Source organism: Puma concolor, chromosome A2 (assembly GCF_028749965.1).
Source record: "Puma concolor isolate L17-30 chromosome A2, mPumCon1.1.hap2, whole genome shotgun sequence".
Classification (NCBI taxonomy): Eukaryota; Metazoa; Chordata; class Mammalia; order Carnivora; family Felidae; genus Puma; species Puma concolor.
The window spans coordinates 94,783,613-94,805,774 of NC_141668.1; the positions used below are offsets into that span (position 1 = coordinate 94,783,613).

General features: G+C 42.2%; 1 protein-coding gene across 4 annotated transcripts in view; it reads right to left on the minus strand.

The window, feature by feature from the left end:
- AMPH (amphiphysin) overlaps positions 1 to 22,162 on the minus strand; it is a 253,068-nt gene that overhangs the window by 15,970 nt on the left and 214,936 nt on the right. For 2 of the 4 annotated variants that reach the window (XM_086696997.1, XM_086696995.1), the window contains 2 exons: positions 20,701 to 20,757; positions 15,249 to 15,374 (listed from right to left, as the gene is read on the minus strand). In XM_086696997.1, coding sequence (XP_086553123.1) covers positions 15,249 to 15,374; positions 20,701 to 20,757 — 183 coding nt within the window. The remainder of the gene's footprint in view (positions 1 to 15,248; positions 15,375 to 20,700; positions 20,758 to 22,162) is intronic. The other 2 variants (XM_086696998.1, XM_086696996.1) reach the window with 1 other exon arrangement.

Consider the following 22,162-nt stretch of genomic DNA (forward strand, 5'->3'; position numbering starts at 1 on the left):
AAAGATTTAAATTAAAAATGTTAGTAAAGGCGAAGTGTCAAGGAAACAGACACTTTGACTACAGATAAATAAATAAGACATTAAAACAATTCTAAATGAACTACTTGGAAGAGGGCAGAAATTAACACGCTCCCATTCTTCTCTTGAGTCCATTAGCAATGAATTCCCATTTCTCTAGCTAAACATAACACTTAGATTTTACAGACCTTAAGACTATTTCAGAAACACAGAAAGACTGTCTGCTACCTGTCTTCCTTCCTTTCTGCCTCCAGAACTGGCTTTGAAAATCAAGAATGCCCAATCCTCCTTTTATGTCTGGAATCTGTTCCACATTTTCTGCTCTTACCAAAATATCTCCAATACATATTTACTGACTGTAATAACAGAACAACATAAACATACACTGGAAAACAGGACTCCATTTGCTCAGACTAGGTGTGAGCTCCAGATAATATCAGAGACAGATTGAAAAAGTGATTTTCAGTGACAGAGTTATCCCTCTTTTTGTTATTATTTTTATGGGTTCCAATTTGTTAGCTATTTGTAGATTCAGAAATGGGAAACATTTTCTGGACTCTTCTTACTTACTACTAGAGATGTTACAACTGCTAGGAAACACCACAATGATTAATGACTGCTATCTGTTGTTTGTTTGTTTTTTTAAGTGTCATCGGGGAGACCAGAGGACTGAAACTAGTGAAAGTATTTCAAGCCTATGACAGTCAATGTTGTTAAATTTTTCTTGTCCCCGCAAATGTTAAGAGAAACACCATTATCTTAACTTCTGCCCCAAACGTACTATCTGTGTGGCACCTGGGTGGCTCAGTTAAGTGTCTGACTTCAGCTCAGGTCATGATCTCACAGCTCGTGGGTTCGAGCCCTGCATCGGGCTCTGTGCTGACAGCTCAGAGCCTGGAGCCTGTTTCCGATTCTGTGTCTCCCTCTCTCTCTGCCCCTCCCCTGATCACATTGTCTCTCTTTCTCTCAAATATAAATAATCATTAAAGAAAACCTGTACTATCTGTTGGCCAAATAGATTTATGGTGGGAAACAGCTCATGCAAAGAGATATAAAAAAGTTCTCCCTGCCCTCGGGCACATGTTGACTGTACCCAATAGGCCCACTGAAGCAAAGGCATCCTGACTAGTGGCAATTTGTACATGCATCACAAAAACCACAAGCACCAGCAAGGGCTCTCACTTTATCACACCACGCAGATCTTACTGCTGGAGCTTCTGCCTCAACAATCTCTTTGATGGAAAGCATTTTGGTCCTGGCATTCGTGCCAAAGCCCTTCCAAACACCTGTTAGCAAAGCTTCCAGAAGTGGAATGCAATGAATTCAATGCAGCAATGGGGTGTGTATCCCACAAAGCAGGGAAACACAACAGGATGATGGAAACCAGCCAACCTCTCCAGGAGATGGCGCCCGGAAAGCAGGTCCACAGGGACCCAGATTCCAGACAAGAGTAGTGATTGGCTACACAATAATTTGCAATCTTGTGTAATTTATTGATTTATTTTGTTTACTCATTGTTTGTTTTCTTGGCAATGTTAGCTCTGAGCAATGGCGGAAAAGCCAGCAAGGTCTGAAGACTACCCTAGAATGAAATTCCATACTTACGTATCGGCTAGGCGATTTTAACTGAAAATAGGCATTTCTCTGATAAAAAAATAATGGATACCATGGGTTTAAAAACAATAGAAGAAATAACATTTCACATATTGATTTTTACTCATTTTCTGTGCTCAGAGGGGCTTTATTGTCTGTTTTACAACACACAGATTCTGTTTCTTAGAAAAATTGTATCAATGGTTATATAATTTGTACTTTATTGTTTTTTCTTTTTCTTTTTAATGATTATTTGAGGGGGGGGGCAGAGAGAGAGAGAGAGGGAGACACAGAATCTGAAGTAGGCTCCAGGCTCTGACCCACAAGCACAGAGCCCGATGTGGGGCTCAAACTCATGACCCCTGAGATCATGACCTAAGCTGAAGTTGGACACTTCACCAACTGAGCCACCCCAGCGCCCCTATTGTTTTTTCCTATTTAGCAATTTATTTAACAGTTTTGTCGTTGAACACTAGTTGCTTTCTACTTTAAATATTATACTAATACTCTGAGAAAGGTCTTTGTTTATAACCATATTTATAGCAATTGCTTAGACGACACAGGTAAATAGTTTCAATACTCAACCATAATCCCTTTATTCATTTATGATGCCTTTATTGAGTTCTGTTTTTGAATTTTTGCCTAGCACTTTATTAGGGTAACAGTCAATATGGAGAAAATAAAAAGAATCATACACTGAACATCCAAGTGCCTACTACCTGGGACTTTCAATCCACATGTTACATTTGCTTTATTCTGTCTGTCCAGGCTGACTGAGTCATCTTTCAGTCTATCACAGTGTTTTCCAGGAAATTCTATGGTGACTCTGTAGCCCTTACATATTTGATAATATCTTTCTGCTGCTTCCATATGTGACCAACTATACTGTCTTGGGGTTAAATAGCTACCATGTGATTTTTTTATGTTCAAAATCTGCATGTTGTTATAATAGTTCCTGAACTTTAGTGCTGGGAAGGGCAAGTCCAAGGCCTGCCTGGTTGTTCTTTGGTAGCACATCTCCCCCACCCCCCCCATCCCTGTCCATGTGAAATGCTTGCAGAACTTTCTTCCAAGGTCTGAATTTAAAAGTTTGAAAGAATACATTCAGATGTTAGTCTCTCATCAATAGTGCATTTTTGTTGGTGATTTCTTGTGATCTGCACGCAGCAATTCCTTCAACTAGAAAACTGAGGAAACTTTCAGCTCAAGCCTGTTTTCTTCTGTTGTGCTGGCTGGTGTTGCATCTGCCTTTTTTTTTTTTTCCTTTTAATGTTTGGGGGAGGCATTAGCGGGGGAGGGGTAGCAAGAAAGGGAGCCACAGAATTGGAACAGGCTCCAGGCTCTAAGCTGTCAGCACAGAGCCCGACGTGGGGCTCAGACCCACAAATGGTGAGATCATGACCTGAACCAAAGTCGGACACTCAACTGACGGAGCCACCCAGGCGCCCCAGCAGCTACTCCTTTCTTTAAGGTGAACAGTTATCCGTGAATCCTCTCCTCAGTCTTTGACTCCTACATCTATTACCTTTGCTTATGATTTCCCTCTTTGTGTCAGGAGAGCTCCCCCTATCTGTCTGTCCTATCACAAAATCCATTCTCTACATTATGGCTTCTGGTCTTCACCACTTCTGCAAATTTTAATTCTAATATTACATTTCCTCCCCTTAAAACTGTTTCTTACATCATCTGCCTCATAAGCAATTCCCTTTTTATCTCAATGCGGTTACCTTATCACCACCTCTCTCATTTTTTGTTTCACATAAGGAAGGACATCTTGGATTTTGCTGACAAAAAATGTTGGTAATTTTATCTTGTTCTCTAAAGATAATTTAAACTCTGTATCCATTAGGCAATGTTTTCCTCCTTTTGGGTTGCTCTCTCTACAGCCATTTTAAAAATGTGTTGACTTGTTTTATTATATAAAATTATATATATCTCTCTAGGCCTGATCAGTAGACACAGGACCATCTTCTTGGCTCCTTTTATTCCCCCATCTGGAGATGTCCTTTCCAGAACAGGAGCTGGGGAAGGATGCATCAAGTGTCTACTCAAAAGCATCTGTCATGAATGCCTCTATATGTGTCAAAGGACAAACTGCTATGAGAGAAGCAGCAGACCCAGAATGACCTTGATGCTTCGGAAAGATGCTCCCACCCCACGGGGGGCTGGATGCCAACTGCCTTCTGCCCAGATTGGATGAATGAAACGATCACATACTTATTCATGCCAGGCTTCGTTATCATACTTTAACGATCTGTTTAATCCTCGGTTTGTGCAAAGTCCTCTGGTCTTGGCTAATACTTCCAGAATACAGCACCACTGATACTTTGACTTTCTTTGTATACTTAAGTGTAAAGGGCATTAAAATGAAAACAAACAAACAAACAAAAAGCCCAACCCTGGTAATAGTGAAGCTGATGTAAGTTCGTGATTTTTTTTTAATGTTTTCAGGTGTCTCATTTAATTTTCAGTTATGTGTTCCTGGGATGCATTTCATTTTCATTAAAATACTCCTGGGGTAAGTGACACAAATGGTAACTAAAGAATGTAAGAAATGTACAGTATATTGTTAATTTGGTTAAAGGACATTTTATACCAGAGTCAGAGAGTAGCCATCTTCTGGATACTTGCTCTTGGAAGAGGCACTTGGCCCAAAAGGTCACTGAATTCTAGGCTTGCCAATTTACCCCAAACGTGAAGAGTAAGAATTCTGATCCACAGGCAGACTTCTGCTTGACAGGTTCAACGTATGCACATCCCACAGCTGGTGGGGAAACTGACCTTTACTGTGACTCTAGAGTTTTCTAGGCGTTACACCCCTGGTTTTTCACATTTATTGCACATTTATGTGCCCAACACCCCAATTAGGTATCATTCCCATTTTCTACACAAGTCAACGAATACTTAGAGGTAAAGCAACTCACCCTGTCAGTAAACCAGGGGCAACACAGTTTGTCTAAGTCTACATTCCGTGTTTTGTCACACCATCCCGAATCCCAGAAAACAATGCACCACTCCAGAGTTCTGTAGTCATCCTGAGATGTAGAGCATCCCCATGGACTCACTGCTTCCTACTGACAACTAAGCAAGTGATGCTTGGTGAAGAATGTGAGTGTATTTTCACAAACTCTAATGCATTCACCTGTTGTCTTGGAATGCCATTCTTTATAGTGAGATTTGTAGATTATAAATAAAATCTTTATCCACATACATGCACTATTTATGGGGCACCTAAGCAAACATATCATAAAATCCCTCTTAATGGAGAGCTAATTATATGACAAAAAGATAACGAGAAATGGTTGGCTGGGTAGGATTTCCCTAACGTTAGTTTTGCCGATCACCCTATAGATGCATTGTTTAGAAAGATACGTATGTGGTGGGAGAGAAGGTCAACCGTCTTTTGGCTTTACCCTCTGCACTACGGAGTTACAACTGAGAACACTTAGAAACTCGGCAGTTGGACATTCTCGGTTATATTCACGTTAGAGACGAATAGGATCCCAAAGCTGGAAGGGCCATGGGGTCCATCTAACCCAATGTCACCATTTTACAGATGACAAAATGGGATGGAATGCCAGCACCACTGGAGAGAGAGCTGGAGTGCCAAGTCTTAGTTGTGATTCTTCCACTAATCAGCATGGGAGCTGGAATGAAACCCTGAGTCCCTCTAGAAAGTCAGAAAGGGAGATAAATAGCATAAAGGAAATGCTGGCCACAGGCCACCCTTGCCTTTTCCTACCCATCCCTTAAAATGGATCCAACCTGAGCCCTTGACTTGTCTGAAGATCCTAACATTTGTGTCTAAATACAGGATTTTCCTCCAGATGCATTTTAAAGAAAAGTCTAAGAGGCAACTAGCATCATTTTAGCCCCAAAGACTCCTGTACTGAGACACAGGCTAGTGGCTGGTACTCCTCTCCACACAAACTATACTGAAAACAGCTCAGGCCTTCATTTTTCTTCAGCAGGACTGCAGAGGTGAGTTCTCCCATGGACACCACCCCCAGTGGTGTTCCTTTCCAACGGGGCACCTGGTATTATTACAAACTTCATTTGATAGATCTATGTGCGTCCCTTCCTAATAAAGTTTAGTGGTTTTCTTCCCCTTGACCTTCATCTCAATCATCTTTTTTCAATCTACTTTCTGAGAATTGCCTGCAGTCCCATCATCAACCGTCAGCAACCGGGTCTCAGCACAACTCAGCCACTGGGAGCAGGGTCGCCATGGCAACGTCTGTCAGAACTAGCTCCGTACTTTAAAAATTAAGATCTTCTGCAGAAATGCCAAAATTAATGAATTTTTGGTTGGTCTGGCCTTTCAGGTCATGGTAGAGTATCCAATAATGATACGTATTCAAACAATAAAGTTTTAATTAGAGATTTACTTGCAAAGTCTATGACATACATACCTAGGACAAGTGGATTTATCTTTCAAAGCAAAGGTGAATATGGCATACCACATGCTCTCAGAGATGGGGATGTGAGCAAGTACCAGTTTCCAAGGAGGCTGCAAAGGACAGCTTCCGTGGATACTGCACGTAGTTTCAGAGGCTGTTTAAGGAAAATGCCTTTACAACACAAGGAACAGTTGACCTTGCCTGGCCGCATGATCTGTCTTTGAATGATACATAAAGCATTTGCTGCCACTGCTCAAAGTGCCTTCTTGTGAGTGGACCGATGCTTCAGTTGGCTGCCAGACACACCCAGAGACTAGACCAAAAATGGTAATCTGCAAATCACCGAAATGTCATCATGGTCTGTTGGCAAAACTCCCAATCTTGACCTTGCCAAAAACCACATGCGCCTTTCTGGACAGCCTGGAATCCGGCCAGATGATGGACTGGAGCCTGAATCTTGGGGAAGGGTAGGCAGCTGACAGCGGCATGTGGAAGATCCAACTGCACACCTCTGATGTTGCAGCCTTCGCATAGCTCGAGGTATTGGTAAGTAAAGCCTACTCCAGGGTGGTGGGTCAGCCCAGTTGCCTAGCAGATACCACAAGGGATTTGGAAATGCTTACTCTTTAATGTAATAAGTTGTAGATTCTTGAGCACAGGAACAGAACATATAGTTTAGCAGGTACAGTGCTCTTAAAGGAAGATGGGCACACTGGCAGAGGCAGGTAAAATCACTTCCCCGAGGCCACCTCGCTGCTTAGCCATGGAACCCATTCTCCAGACTCTCAATTCAGGGGTCTTTCTGTTACAGCCTCTTTGATACTTGCTCTACATCCAAAGTGGGGGATTAGGGGCTCCTGGGTGGCTCAGTCGATTGAGCATCTGACTCTTGATTTCAGCTCAGGTCATGATCTCCGGGTCGTGGGATCAAGCCCTTTGTGCGGCTCCTCACTGAGCATGGAGCCTGCTTAAGATTCTCTCTCTCTCTCCCTCTGCTGTTCCCCCGCTCACCTGTATTCTCTCCCTCTAAAATAAAAATTAAATTAAATTAAAAAAAAAAACAAAGTGGGGGATTAGAATACACGTTCCTTCTGAGAAGTTCAAGGCTGAGGCTGCACAAACATTTCTGCTTTCATCTTGACCCTTCAGCTACAAACCAGGAACTTCCACGGAGTCTAAGCATTAGTGGTGGGACATGCTGGGGTCAGGATGGGGAGATTTCCGCCTTGCTGTGACCCCGATGGCTTTAGTTAGATGTGCTGTGAAATCGGTCTACAAATGTACTTTTTAAGAACTTTGTAAACATTTTTCAATTATTTTATTTATTTTAGAGAGAGAGCATACAAGGGAGGGGCAGAGAGAGAGAGTGAGATAGAAAATCCAAAGCAGCCTCCGCACTGCCAAACGCAGACCCTAACACGGGGCTCGAAGCCACGAACCAGGAGATCCTGGCCTGAGCCAAAATCAAGAGTCGGGTGCTTAACCAACCGAGCCACCCTGGCACCTCTACAAATGTACTTTTATAAAGCCTGCTCTTTTTAAAAATATAGTAGCTGGTGCAGTTGGGAGACGGCTATCTATGGATTAAGATGCCAGGATTTGAATTTCACGTTACCACTTTCTGGGTGTGCGAGTTTGGTTAAACCACGTATGCTCTGTGTCTCAGTTTCCTTAATCTGTAAAATGGGACAATGACACTGAGGTAAAGCCTATTTCCTGGAGCTTTGAGATAACACACATTGAATATTAGCACTCAGTGATATCTGCTGTTACTACATGGCCCCTGTTTACTTTAACCTTACTCCCTTGGTGTTATAGTCAGACTGCCTTTTGCTTCAGGCCACACAAAGTCATTCTCGAAGAAAGCATCTGAGCCACTTGAGACTTGTGGGAACAGAAGACAATTTGTCAGAGATAATTTCTCTATTCTCCCTCAAGCAGTTTTTACTGATCATACATATGGTTCCAAATCACGTCCACTTGTGAGGAGTGGTCCATGTAAAGGGCTTTTCTACCCTGGGGGAGTTGAGAAGATAGACCATCAAGAAAGGGCAAGAAGCAGATACAGAACAGTAACACACGCTAGTCTGGATGTTCAGTTCCACATTATCCGTGGACTCCATAAATCTTAGCACGCTCACTCATGGAGCGAGAGGGCTGAGCCAGTGGAATGCATCTCTGAGGCTCTCATGTATGGGGAGGGACTGGAATTGATGTGTGTGTGTGGGGGGGGGGGTGGTTAGTTATTACTGCCTAAGCAGAGTTGCCTTTTTAAAAAAATATTTATTTATTTTTGAGAATGAGCAAGCAGGGGAGGGGCAGAGAGAGAGAGGGACACAGAGAACCCCAAGCAGGCTCCACACTGACAGCAGAGAGCTGGATGCGGGGCTGAAACCCACAAGCCATGAGATCATGACCTGAGCCGAAACTGAGTTGGACGCTTAACTGACTGAGCCACCCAGGAGCCCTCAGAGTTGTCTTTTTTAACATTTGAATGGGTCTGGTCTTACACAGGCTACCCAACAGTGCTGATTGGCCAGCAATGGTTTCCATGTGGGCTTGTAAATGAGCCAATATACACTGGGAGAAGAGGGGAGTTTTTTGTTTTGTTTTTTTTAAATCCCATTTCATTACAACCAGACATGTTAAAAACATCACCCAGAGCACAAAATTTCCTACGTGACAAAAAACATACACGAATACAGACACAAAACTTCACTCACTGTAGGATTCTACTTATATGAACTATCCAGAGTAGGTACATCTGTGGAGCCAGAAAGCAGATTGACAGTTACCAGGGTCTGGGAGAAGGGCTTGAGGACCTGCCTAATTGGTAGGAGGTTTTAATTCGGGGTGATGAGGATGTTTTAGAACTAGATAGAGGTAACAGTGGTGCAACATTACGAATGTAGTAAAGCCACTGAATTGTTCACTTTAAATTGATTCCTCTTACGTTATTTGAATTTCACCTTAATTTAGAAAAAAAAAAAAGCACATGTCAAGAGAAACACTTAGAAAATCACTAGGCACCCATCATCTACAAGTAGCTCCTCGACAGTGGCAGAATGATCTGAAACCTGATATTCACCTCTGAGTGGAAGAACACTCAGAACGAACGATAACATTACACACCCCTCACCTAGGCCTGTTCAAGAAGGGGATCTGGAATAGTAGACCCCAGAAAGCAGTTGCTTAGCAACTGGCAGGTGGTTAACGAATACCTCTGTGATATTCAATGATGTTCATCATTGTCTGGCCTCATGCCAGAAATAGCAGTGCCCCTATTTTCCAGAGCTGGAAACTGACAAATCCAGGTCAACCAGGTCTGTGAGGTGTGAGATGTGGGGAGATGTCCTCCAGCTTGTTACCTTCCCTTTAGTGGTGGCTAACTTCATCTCTTTCCTGTGACTTGGGGCAATGGTAGAGAGAAAGATCTAGGCCCAGCCACTTGTATCAACTTTGTGTATATCTCTGGAGCTCACCTGCCTTTCTCTCCTTCTCCAGCCACCTAAAGGAGGGTGTAGCTGAGGGGACAGTGTGAGTTCTCTGATTGACCCTATCTCCCTAGCAACGAAGGCAGAAAAATTCCCTATCAATGGACTTTGCCTGAAAGTCTTCTTAGTTAGACAGGGCAAAGAATTTTGATGGGACACAGCTTTAGGAACCAAGAGGAAACGTGTGCTGAGGGGGACCTATATGAGATTGAGTCCCTTAACACTTCTGACATAGGGCCAATGTTGAAAAGGGGGTTTCTATCTTCCACGTCTGTTGCCCTCTTCTTCCCCAAGTATAGATTTCACCTACTTCTGCTGATCTTGGGGGAAACCACTTTTCATTATGATGATGGCAATAACCATACCATCAAAAAATCATTGACTGAGGAACCTCTATGTGCCAGTTGCTGAGCTAGTGACTTGTGTTATTTCCAAGCCATTACAGGAAAATTTGAAGAAAATTATTGACCCATTTTGCCTTTGAGGTGATGGCGGCTCAGAGGTCACAGCGCTACTATGCTGCGGAATAAGAAAGATGGCAGCATTTTTTATCACAATAAGCAGCTTGCTTTTCCTAAATATAAAAAGTAAATTATCTGGGGGCACCTGGATGGTTCCGCTGGTTGAGCTTCTAACTCTTGACTTCAGCTCAGATCATGATCTCATGGTTGTGAGACTGAGTCCTCACGTCAGCATGGAGCCTATTCAAGATTCTCTCCTTCTCCTCTTGCCCCTCCAACACACACACACATATGCTCTTGCTTTCCCCCTGTCTCTCAAGAAAAAAAAAAACAAAAAACAAAACTAAATTATCTGAATGGAAGCAAAGAGGAGGAAAATGACCATCTAAATATTTGTGTTTTAAGATCTGGCTGTAGTCTCTTTCAGGACCCCCAGATTAGAGTGTCAACCAATCAAATTAATGACTCAGAATTTACTGGCACCCTGCTCTGTACTGGGTACCATGGAACAATAACAATAACAATAACAATAACAATAACAATAACAATAACAATAACAACCACAACAACAGAGACATTGTCTGGCCAGAGGGGCACTGAAAATGTAACTACTTGTTAGTGGGAATGCAGTCAAACTCAGAGAAAATAGCCACTTCTGTGATGTTTTTTTCTATAAAAAGGGATAGATAGATAGATACATACATACATACATACATACATACATACATAGAACTTAATTCAAAGCATGTTCCAGAGTGGGCGCTTCAACTTTGTAGATAATTCTACGATGATGAAGGGCAGACAAGAAATCAAAGTACTCTGGCTTCCTGTCATCTTGTGTGTTCCTGTGACATACTGGGACCTCATGCCTGGAGGCACAGTGGAAGCCCCTGGCTCTCACATTTACTCTGCACAAGGAGAAACCTGAAATGCTGTCTCCCATGCATGTGACCGTCACGGAAGAAACCTCGAGCACGCTGTAATCTTGACCTCCTCCACCACTAGTCTGTGTGAACTTGGATGGCAGAAACTGTGTCTATTTACTGTATCACTGTATGCCCCAGATCCAGAATAGAGCCTGACATCTAGGGAGGACTCCGATATATTTGTCAACTGAATGAAGGAAGAAACAGCCACCTGCCTTCTACTGAAGCACACAGAAATCTTCCTAGCAAGATTAAGTGTTATATATATATATATATATATATATATATATATATATATATATATTCCCCCCCCCTTGGTGGCTTAAGTTGGTGTTGACAAGTCAACTTAAGTCTGGTGACATCTTCAAAAAAACAAAATGCAGCGAAAACAAAAGTAGACCCCAGAATAATGGGTCAATGTTTCGCCTTCCAGGTTTCTCCACCAATTCTAAAAACATCTTTGCCTTGATCTTTCCCCCATTTCTGTTTTAGAAATCACGGTAACCCTAAATTTAATTGCAGTATATTTAAAAATAATAGGCAAAAAAAAAAAAAAAAAAAAAAAAAAAAAAGCATTGGTCCAGTTCACATCATCAGAGCAAAATACAGGAGCAGACAGAAATTTAGAAAAAATTAGAAAGTGACTTTCTAACAAGAAAATTGAACAAATGCAGGTAAAAATCTTTATCTGATTCTTAACCTAATTTTCTGATATATATCTGAAACAAATACTGATCATCTATTTTCCTAAAGATGATTTCCATCACTTATATAACATGGAAACATTTGGACAAGAAACAAGTGTTGGCTTTTAAGATGTATCCTAAGAGGGGTGCCCGGGTGGCTCAGTCGGTTAAGCATCCGACTTCAGCTCCAGTCATGATCTCGCAGTTCTTGGGTTCAAGCCCTGTGTCTGGCTCTGTGCTGATAGCTCGGAGCCTGGAACCTGCTTCGGATTCTGTGTTCCTCTCTCTCTACCCCTCCCCCACTCACTCTCTGTCTCTCGACATTAAATAAATGTTAAAAAATAAATAGATAAAAATAAAATGCATCCTACAGATATACGGGAGCAATTTAGCACTGTAGGGAAAAACTAAAAACATTAGGTAAAGGGGAATAGAACAACAAACAAAAATGTAATAATTACTTCTCTTGAAAGCCCTAGGTTTCTTTGTGAACCACGGTTAAGATTTCCTGTTTCTGAAATTGCATTTGCCTTTCTCTTTTTTTTTTTTTTTTTAACAAAACCACCACAAACTTCACCTCATATGAGATGCATTGTCAAGACTCAATATAATAACTGTGTGGTGACATTTTGGCAGCAAAAAAAAAAAAAAAGGACCTCAAAAGGTCATGTCAACCCAATCCTGACTGATGACAGCCATCGCCAACCTACTAATTAATTCTCAGAACACAAGGTGAATTTTTTATGTCTTTACAACTAAATATCACACATCTAGCAAGGGAGAAGAACTTTCTTTGGAAAAAATAACCCTAATACTATCTTACATGATTATGACCGGAAGCAAGAAGCTGTAAATCCACATTCGAGGACAAAACTACATTCTATAGGATGGTGTTTCCCTAAGTTCAAGGGAGAACATGGAGAACTGACCTGATCCAAGCATGTCAATTTATGACACAGAGACAGGAGCTACCTTTGATGAGTGTTAGTCCAAGTGAGCTGCTGTAAGCTGCCTTCTTCTGTTGCCATTTTTCAGACAGTATGAAGATGGGAAAATGAGTTACTGGAACGTTTTCTCCTCAGAGAGGGTGGCTCACAGATGGGCTGTACCTGTGGTTCCCACATAACCTCCGTGTCTCGACAGGTACCTGAATCCTTCGTAGGACTCTCCAAATTGCCTCATATTTTCACAAGGAATCCAAATTGTTTTTTATTCTCCAAAGTTCACTTACAAGCTTTAGGAGACAAGTGTTTTCAGAAAGAGGAATTCTGTCCAATATCTCCTTACCCGACATGAGGGAAGCTGGTTTTAGTGATGGTTGTACCACATGGTGTGTTAAATATTTTTTAAATCAACCTTGGTTAAAAAAGATTATAAATCTTCATGGTAGGTCTGATATAGTAGCTGCTTAGTAATGGGTAGCTATTAATATTGTTCATTGGAAAAAACAATGAATTTGGACTCTGGTTGTTTTTGGTTTTGGTTTTGTTTTTTTGAGGGAGAGAGAGCACAAGCAGGGGAGGGGCAGAGGGAGAGAATCCCAAGCAGGCTCCGTGCTGTCAATGCAGAGCCCAATGTGGGGCTTGACGCCACAAACTGTGAGATCATGACCTGAGCCTGGACGCTTAACCAACTAAGCCACTCAGGCGCCCCTGAATTTGAATTCTGAAAACAAAAACTACTTCTGTAGGTCTGTTTTTTTTTTTCAACGTTTTTTATTTTTATTTTTGAGACAGAGAGAGACAGAGCATGAACGGGGGAGGGGCAGAGAGAGAGGGAGACACAGAATCGGAAACAGGCTCCAGGCTCCGAGCCATCAGCCCAGAGCCTGACACGGGGCTCGAACTCACGGACCGCGAGATCGTGACCTGGCTGAAGTCGGACGCTTAACTGACTGCGCCACCCAGGCGCCCCTGTAGGTCTGTTTAAAGAAGGATAGGTGCAATTGGTACATGGCCAGGACCTGCTGAGAGGGGACCATGGACAACTGACATTCCAGCTGGTATTTAACTCGTGAGCTTGTCTACTATTTCACACCTCCAATCTATGGCATGACATCACACAGCCTTGCTCAAAACCCTGGGTGTTTTGGCATCAAGCCTTACACTGGGGCACGGAATCCATGTGCTTTCAAAGTACTGGTGAGGATGAAGTCTGTGCTGCTATTCAAAACAGAAATTTGGCGACAACTTTTTGGGACTGAAGCCATTTCTAAATCACCATCTGAACCTCATCAATATCAAACTCCCGGGTGTCACCTGTAGTCTTTTGAAAATCAATTCCCTTTCTAACAGTAGTAAAACAAAATTAACTGTGTCTTCCCCTTCCTTTGTTATTTAAATCACCTTAAAGGGAACATGGGAGGACAGTTTGAAATCTGACACCCAATGGAGGGGGGGCATCTGCACTGAATTATGAAGATCACTAGCGAATGTGGGAGAAAATCCGACACTGGAGCCCTGAGACTGAGCCTCAGCGCTCTCCAATCTGAAGTCCGTGTAAGCAGCACTTCCAACAGCGACTCAACCTAGCAGAGCACAGTTCTTGTTTTCCCTGCAGAACTCTGTCCAACTCTGTAAGTGGAAAATCCTTTTGCTTGAGTCTGTATTTCCCATCACTATCTTACCCTATTATTTATTTTCTACTCTATTAATAAACCATAGATTTGACCGGTGACCTACCCTCTTCCTGGTAAAATAACAACAAAAAATGATAGCAAGAAATATAACTTTAATTTCTCCAGTTATCTAATCTAGGCAATGTTCTTCTGGGGAAGAGGGAGGCTGATTTTCATCTTTGTACAGATTCTGTAAAGACTATAATGAATGGTAACCTGATTGAGATTCTTGGGAGACATTTTAACTGCATTTCATACATAAACTATTTTCCACTCTCCATGAGTATTCTGAATTAAATCTTCCTTGGTGTTATCGTCGCTTTCATGAGCGCTACACTGTCCAACTCAATATGGTGCGTAGAGAGCTCAGCCTGGTGTGTTATGTGGCTGTGTGGAGCGGGGTAAGAGTGGGTTTCCAAGCAGACAGAGGGTCCCCACCCTTGCACAGAATACAACCTCAAGGTCCCTCTTTTAAGAGCGAACACCAGATGTGGTTTTGAGGAAATGGTTGTACACATAGGAATCTTTATAGATTCAAGGGTTTTTAATATGGGGTTTCCATCCGCCACTGAGACTTAACCAACCTACAAAACTAACATTGTAAGAAATCAATATGTAGACAACAAAGTTAGTATCCTTCTGTTTATCACCCGCAGGTTGGTCCCTCCCTGCAGGGCCATTGCTAGCCCATCACAGACAGAGCACAACAGCAACAAGGCTGGTTATTTGTGAGTTCTACAACCTACCTACCATGAATAGGAGAGTCTCAGAAAAGAATTAAGACACCCTTTTTTTGAGAACCAAGCCTGAGGTTATATGACGTTTTTCACTAGATCAAAAGATCAGGTGTCTGGATATCGTCCTTTTAAAAACATAAACGAGAATGAAGTTTCACTGTCAAGGGCACAAAGGCTATTTGCACCTGGGGAGCCATGGCAGATGAGGTGATTTGGCCCAAGTGAAGCATGGATGAGAAGGGAGAAATGAGATCATGAGATGAGCAGGGCTGTGGCAGAGAAGGCAGGTGGAGGGTGGGAAGGGGGCGGCGCTCACCACTGCCCCCTCCACTGGCTCCTCAGCCCGGGTGTCCAGTCCAGAGTCCAGCCCGACAGCAGGTGTGGCGGCAGCAGGGGGCTCCTCTGCTTTCGGCTCTGTGGGTAGGGCCTGTTCAGATTCAGCCTTTGATTGTTTATTTTAGGGTCAGAGGAAAAAGATTCAACATGTGAGTAGATAACATCACAGGATACTGGACAATTAAGACTTTCTTCATCATCCGATGGGCAACTAGCTTCATGAAGTCCGTGCTGGAAAAAAAGCCACACATTTGGCATCAGGAGCCCTTAACTGGAAACTCTAGAAATGAACCCTTAATTAGGCTTTGCTTTAGCATCATCAAGCACTGTCATTTCCCCTGAAGTCAGACAAAGACTTACCATTTTGGCTACTACTCGTTTTACGTACTTGCAGCTTTATGATGTCTGCAAGAGATCCTAAAATGGTACTTTCTGCCATCTCGCAGAGAGAGAGGAGATCCTAAGAGCTCCCTTAGGAGTTGGAAGGAGGTCTCGAGAAAGAGTTCAGAGGCACAGGGTTCTGGGACCTTCTGGCTCTGATATATATGCACTGCATTTCAAATGACCCCAAATTGAAGGGTCACTCCAATATTTAGATCAAAATGCATTCATCTGCATGACTAGGTCACCATGAAGCCACCGTCCCACTCACCTGGCTGGGAGGAGCAGACCCAGCTACCTGGCAAGTAGCCACCACAATCACAGATGCTTTGCGGCCTTGTATATTCCTGTTCAGTGTCTTGTTCCACTTTCCCCCGCTCCCCAAACAAATTCTTAGCAATCAGTCTCTTCATATAATAAGCTAATTTTGTAGGGGACCACAGGGTGGTATTCTCTGTGATACCAATTAGACTCTTCTAATTGTGTGGCCAAGAGTGAGGATTTTCCATCCCACGGTGACCTTGACACACAGACTTCCTCCTGATCCCAATTATATGCTGAATCAAGCCTCTGGAATCTCTTCACTCCAGACTTCGTTAGTTTCAAAATTAGCAATATTAAGTAACAACAGGCCCCTTAAGAACACCACAGCCAATGCATATCACCACGGCTACTGAAAATGTTTCCCCCTTTGCAATTCTGACTAATGTAAGCACGTTTATTTAGCTGCATGATTTCACTAAATGGATGGCCATCAGAAGGCACATTGAGGTCCTTTTCCATCAGGACATTTAAAGTGTTAAGAAAGTTGAAAAGTGTTTTCCTAGAGGAGTAAGAAGTTTCCAAAAACACTGTGATTGGGGAAATCAGTAACTTCTGTCAAACTCTCCCTCATCAGAAGCAATGAAGAGCCAAAGCCCCTTTGACAAGTTCCATATGGAAGAGATGGGAAAGGTAGGCTGAGATTACAGGAAATGAATAACAAGTACCTTCGTGCTGGATTAACACACAAAATATTTCTCTTGCGCCCCCCCCCCCCCACCGCATCTTCCACCGTGACTCACTCCATGGTCACACACACAATAAAAGAGAAAGGACACTTTGGTAGACAAGTGTGCAGCGATTTGATATTTTTATGGGCTTTTATAACCTTTAAGGGGGCGATCTGACACAATTTTTAAGAAAGAATAAGATAAATTCGCTCTAATATACTCTCAAGAGTTTTTTATGGGAAAAGATTTCACTTTTATTGTTCCAAAAGAATTATCTTCATAATGGAGCAAGGTTTCATAGCAGCCAAGAGATACTGTAAGCTCTCAGGATATGATATTACCATTTTGGAATCAAGGTGATTTGCTATGAGAGGACGATATCAAATGACCTACACAACAGGGACAAGAAGGGTAATTTGACAAAGCCCCAAGGAATCCATATGCAGGTGGCGGTCCCCTTGGGGGCTGAGTCTATAAGGAGAAAGTCTGAAGCCAGATAAGGAACCAAAAGAAGCTTCCAAATATGAGTCAAATAAATATATCATCGTACATATATATACATCTAGATAACGTAAAATGAAAAAAACATTTGCATCAGAGTCTGGGTTTCTTGGAAGTCCAAAGAAACTCAAGTTTTACTCAAGGCAAGAATAAGTAAGTGCTTTCATATATGATGTGACTTGCATTTGCTTACTGAAATCAGATAATGCAACAGAAACACAGTATGAAGAGGACGTAGGATTGGTTATGTCCCCACAAGTCACAACACCTCCCCTATATTATAATATCATGTGAGATATCACAATACAGCTGTGCAACTTAACAACTTAAATTCTAGGGGGAGAAATATAACTCACTGAGTCATTAGTAAGGATGAGACATGGTAGCATGACTGCACATCAAATCACCTACTCCAATTTAGAAATAGAAGTCACCCTTCTATCCCTTCTAAGATGATGTAAAATTGTAACTATTTTGTCAAGATGCAAGAAAAGCACAGGCAGACCGTGAACCACATGTTGCGGAAACATCTAAAATGGTCCTGGTCAGAATTATGCCCTGTTTCTACCACTTTCTTTCTGCAAGATGACTCCCTTGGCAGACTTGTGAATGGGTTGATCCAAGCCATACCCATTTACGAGCACTATTTGCCGGGGTGGTGATCATTACACATTCAAAGGAGAAGTATGCTCTAAATTTACTGGTGGCAGCAGGATGTCCCAACGGTTTAACTCTGAGACACAGAAATGGAATTCTTCCTTTAGAACAGAATGGTAAGTACAGCCTCAGTGCACATTTTCTAGAGTCCTCTGTCATGAGACGGAAGGCAGGTCATTGCAAAGGAAGGAGATAGGTTGGGAGTGGGGTTAAGAGTCTAGTCACATTCTTGGGGCATCTGAGTGGCTCAGTCGGTTAAGCGTCCGACTCTTGGTTTCGGCTCAGGTCACGATCTGGCAATTTTGTGAGTTGAAGCCCCGTGTGGTGCTCTTCACTGGGAGCATGGATCCTGCTTGGGAATTCTCTGTCTCCCTCTCTCTGCCCCTCCCCCAATCATGCGCTGGCTTTCACTCTCACTCTCAAAAGAAATAAATAAACTTAAAAAAAAAAAAAAGAGTCTAGTCACATTCCAGTATGGCACTTGCCTTAGAGTCCTGTTTCTCCAAATTTGGGAAAGCTAATTTAGTGGGAACTGTAAGGGACATAGAGCTAACTGAGCCCTGAGCAAGGTTTGCAGATTCAAAAGAGTTTAAACTTACACTCAAGGGATGTCCTGTGGGCCGTAAGATGCAGACTGCGGAGATGTGCAGTTGACTACGAACCTCAGCCTTCACCTTGCTCAGACCAGTCAATGAACCAAATGTTGGGAAACTGTCCTGCTCCTGGGAAGATCCTATATAACCACAACTCAGCGGGAGAAGTGGGTTTGCTAGGATTTCCGAGTTCCTCACATGGCCCAGCCAACGTTAGAAGCTTCTGCAGTGCTGGCCATGACAAAGCTAAGAGTCCCAATGGAAAGAAGGTGCGAGATGTATGCTTCAGAGAATACATATCAAAAGAAGGGAAGAGCAAGAAACGGAAGCTTCTACAGCGAGCTGTGAGCAGTACGAAGATGTTTTGAGAAACTTAAAAACCATGGGATTCTATGTCCGGACTTCTGCATCAAAGTAATAGGTGTGAGTTTAATTATGACCCACTGCCTTTCTTTTTATTCCAGTATTTCTCCATTTTTCTTGACCCATTCACAAGCAATAATTAACAGTCTCATCTTCCAGCATTAGTATAACCCTTACTCCATCACTCAGGCTGAAAATCACCAATGAATATGACACATAAGTCCCTCTGGCTCCATTAGCAGCACCTACATAATTTGCATTTTAAGTACTTAAATCTTTATTTGCAAGCCACACAGCTCCACCTCTCACCTGGTTACCCAAAAGGCAAAAAGTATGACAATCTACAGACATGGCATTCCAGACGTCCTGGCCTTTGAGAAATAGCGAAGTAACCTTTAAGACAAACCTCCCATCTCTTTTGCATTGTTGGTGGGAATGCAAACTGGTGCAGCCACTCTGGAAAACAGCCACTCTGGAGGTTCCTCAAAAAATTAAAAATAGAACTACCCTACGACCCACCAATTGCACTACTAGGCATTTATCCACGGGATACAGGTATGCTGTTTCGAAGGGACACATGCACCCTCACGTTTATAGCCAAAGTATGGAAACAATAGCCAAAGTATGGAAAGAGCCCAAATGTCCATCGATGGATGAATGGATAAAGTAGATGTGGTATATATATACAATGGAGCATTACTCGGCAGTCAAAAAGAATGAAATCTTGCCATTTGCAACTACGTGGATGGAACTGGAGGGTATTATGCTAAGTGAAATGAGTCAGTCAGAGAAAGACAAATATCATATGACTTCACTCATATGAGGACTTTAAGAGACGAAACAGATGAACATAAGGGAAGGGAAACAAAAATAATATAAAAACAGGGAGGGGGAAAAAACAGAAGAGACTCTTAAAGGTGGAGAACAAACAGAGGGTTGCTGGAAGGGGTGTGGGAGGGGGGATGGGCTACATGGGCAAGGGGCAGTAAGGAATCTACTCCTGAAATCATTATTGCACTAGATGCTAACTAATTTGGATGTAAATTAAAAAAAAAAAAAAAAAAACTAAAAAAATTAAATAAATAAAAAATAAAAATAAATAAATAAAAAAGACAAACCTCCCAGAACAGAATTCCTTACTTAGAAGTGAAATCATCTAAAAAGAAAAATTTATTCTACGTAAATCCAATTCTCAGCGTCCAGTGCGAAAGCCGGGAGCTGGGATAACTACATACCGTTCCCACGGGAAAACCAGTGAGCTACAAATAACCCTTGTGAACGAATTCTCACAGCGCCCCGTCCTCTGTAGTGTACCACTGCCAAGTTCACCAGTGACGTCACTCAAGGCTTCTTCATGCAACTTCACTTCACTAGGAAGCTGCTGGGGAAAGGGTTTCCCATGACAACTGCAACAACAATCTTGGAGGGATCTCCTCTAACACCAAGAGGAGTGATTCCGAGCTAAGCCTTTTTCCTACGTCCTCTGGCAGCAACGTAAGGATCCTATCTCTACTGTGCATGACTTTCTACAACTCACAAAATGGAGGGAGGAGATGAGAGATGAGAAATGAGGTCGCTTCCGGCTCAAGAAGAAGGAAAGATCTATTTTGGAGCATGAATTCTCAAAGCTATTTCACTTTCAATCCTGTGGAGTAAGTTACATGCAGGCAGAAACAACCACGCCATTGATGGATTTCCACGGAAGCCCATTAACTAGGAGACTTTTGTGTTTTGTTGGGATCACTGTGCCTTTATAAATAGAAGCAACCTACATCAAAGACACCATGAGATTTTTCAGAAGCCTTCATTCCTATCTTCCAGAAAAGAAAGGGCTGCAGAAACCACATTCTGGATATTCAAGCTCTAGATAACCTAGAATGATCGACCCTAGAACATTCAGCAGGAAGTAACAGCTTCCCCAAAACACACACCAAAGTTAACTTACCAAGTTACAGATCATGCTCTGGTCTGTCTGCATGGTGAACAATGAAGTGTCCTGGGGCTGAAATTGGGGAGAAAATAAAAGAGGAAAAATTATGAAGGTTCCAGCTAACTTGCTAAAAAAAAAAAAAAAAAAAAAGACAAAGATATCATTTAAATTAGCTTCCATCAATTGTATCCATAAACATAAAGTTTTTTTAACAGTCTCCTTTTATTTTACTTTATTTTTTTAAATTTATTTTTTCAATGTTTTTTTATTTTTGGGACAGAGAGACAGAGCATGAACGGGGGAGGGGCAGAGAGAGAGGGAGACACAGAATCGGAAACAGGCTCCAGGCTCTGAGCCATCAGCCCAGAGCCCGACGCGGGGCTCGAACTCACGGATCGCGAGATCGTGACCTGGCTGAAGTCGGACGCTTAACCGACTGTGCCACCCAGGCGCCCCTCCTTTTATTTTAAATCAGAAGAGCAGGTAATGCGAAAGTAATTTTAACAGTAGATGTTCTAAACATAGATGTCATAAATGTAGGTTAGCATGATACTATACAATAATATAGAATCATTTAAAAGCGGGCAGTGATTTCAGGAACATTTCTGTTCTGCAGCTTATCTTCTGGACATCTACACTGAATTAGAATTTAACAACTCGAAGGGGCGCTCGGGTGGCTCAGTCAGTTGAGTATCCAACTTCAACTCAGGTCGTGATCCAGCCACACACCGGGCTCGCTGCTGTCAGCACCGAAGCTTTCAGCGCAGAGTCTGTCCCCCTCTCTCTCTGACCCTCCCCCGCTCATGCTCTCTCTCTTAAAAATAAATAAAACACTAAAAAAGGAGGAAAAAAAAAAGAGTTCAGTCGCTCTAAGCTATATGTTCACACTTTTTTAAATGTTGGAAATTCAATCTTACACTGTTACCTAAGTATGACCTCTATGGGCTAATATTGAACCAAAACTTAAACATTTCATACCATGTATTCATTGACCTAAAAAATCAAGCTGGAATAAATCTAAGGGAACAGTGATCTCTAAGACAATATTCACCTCTCCTTATGCTGGTAGCCAGGTTTATAACCAGCAGATGGAAGACTGGAAAAGTCTTTCCTGGTTAATCTGACCAGTTGAAGACAAAAAAAAGTACCTACAGAAAAGGTTCCCAACAGAAAAGTTGAGATAGTGACACTTGGTTAAAGATGTCGAATCGAGGCAGTTACCTCTGTTACCTCCAGAATGCAAACTAAACCATAAAGGGAATTTCATAAAGCAAATTTAAAAAGGCATAAATCCCTGAGCATAAAAAGCATGAGAAGAAAGATAAGAGCAACAAAATTTTGAAACTGAAAAGCAGACAAATGGACAAGGAAGTTGGCAGACCCAGAAAAAAATCTGTATCCTAAGGTGATGTAAGAAATGCCAAAAAAGCAACCTGGTTTATTACTCAGAATTCCTAAAGGATCAAGAATTAGAGAC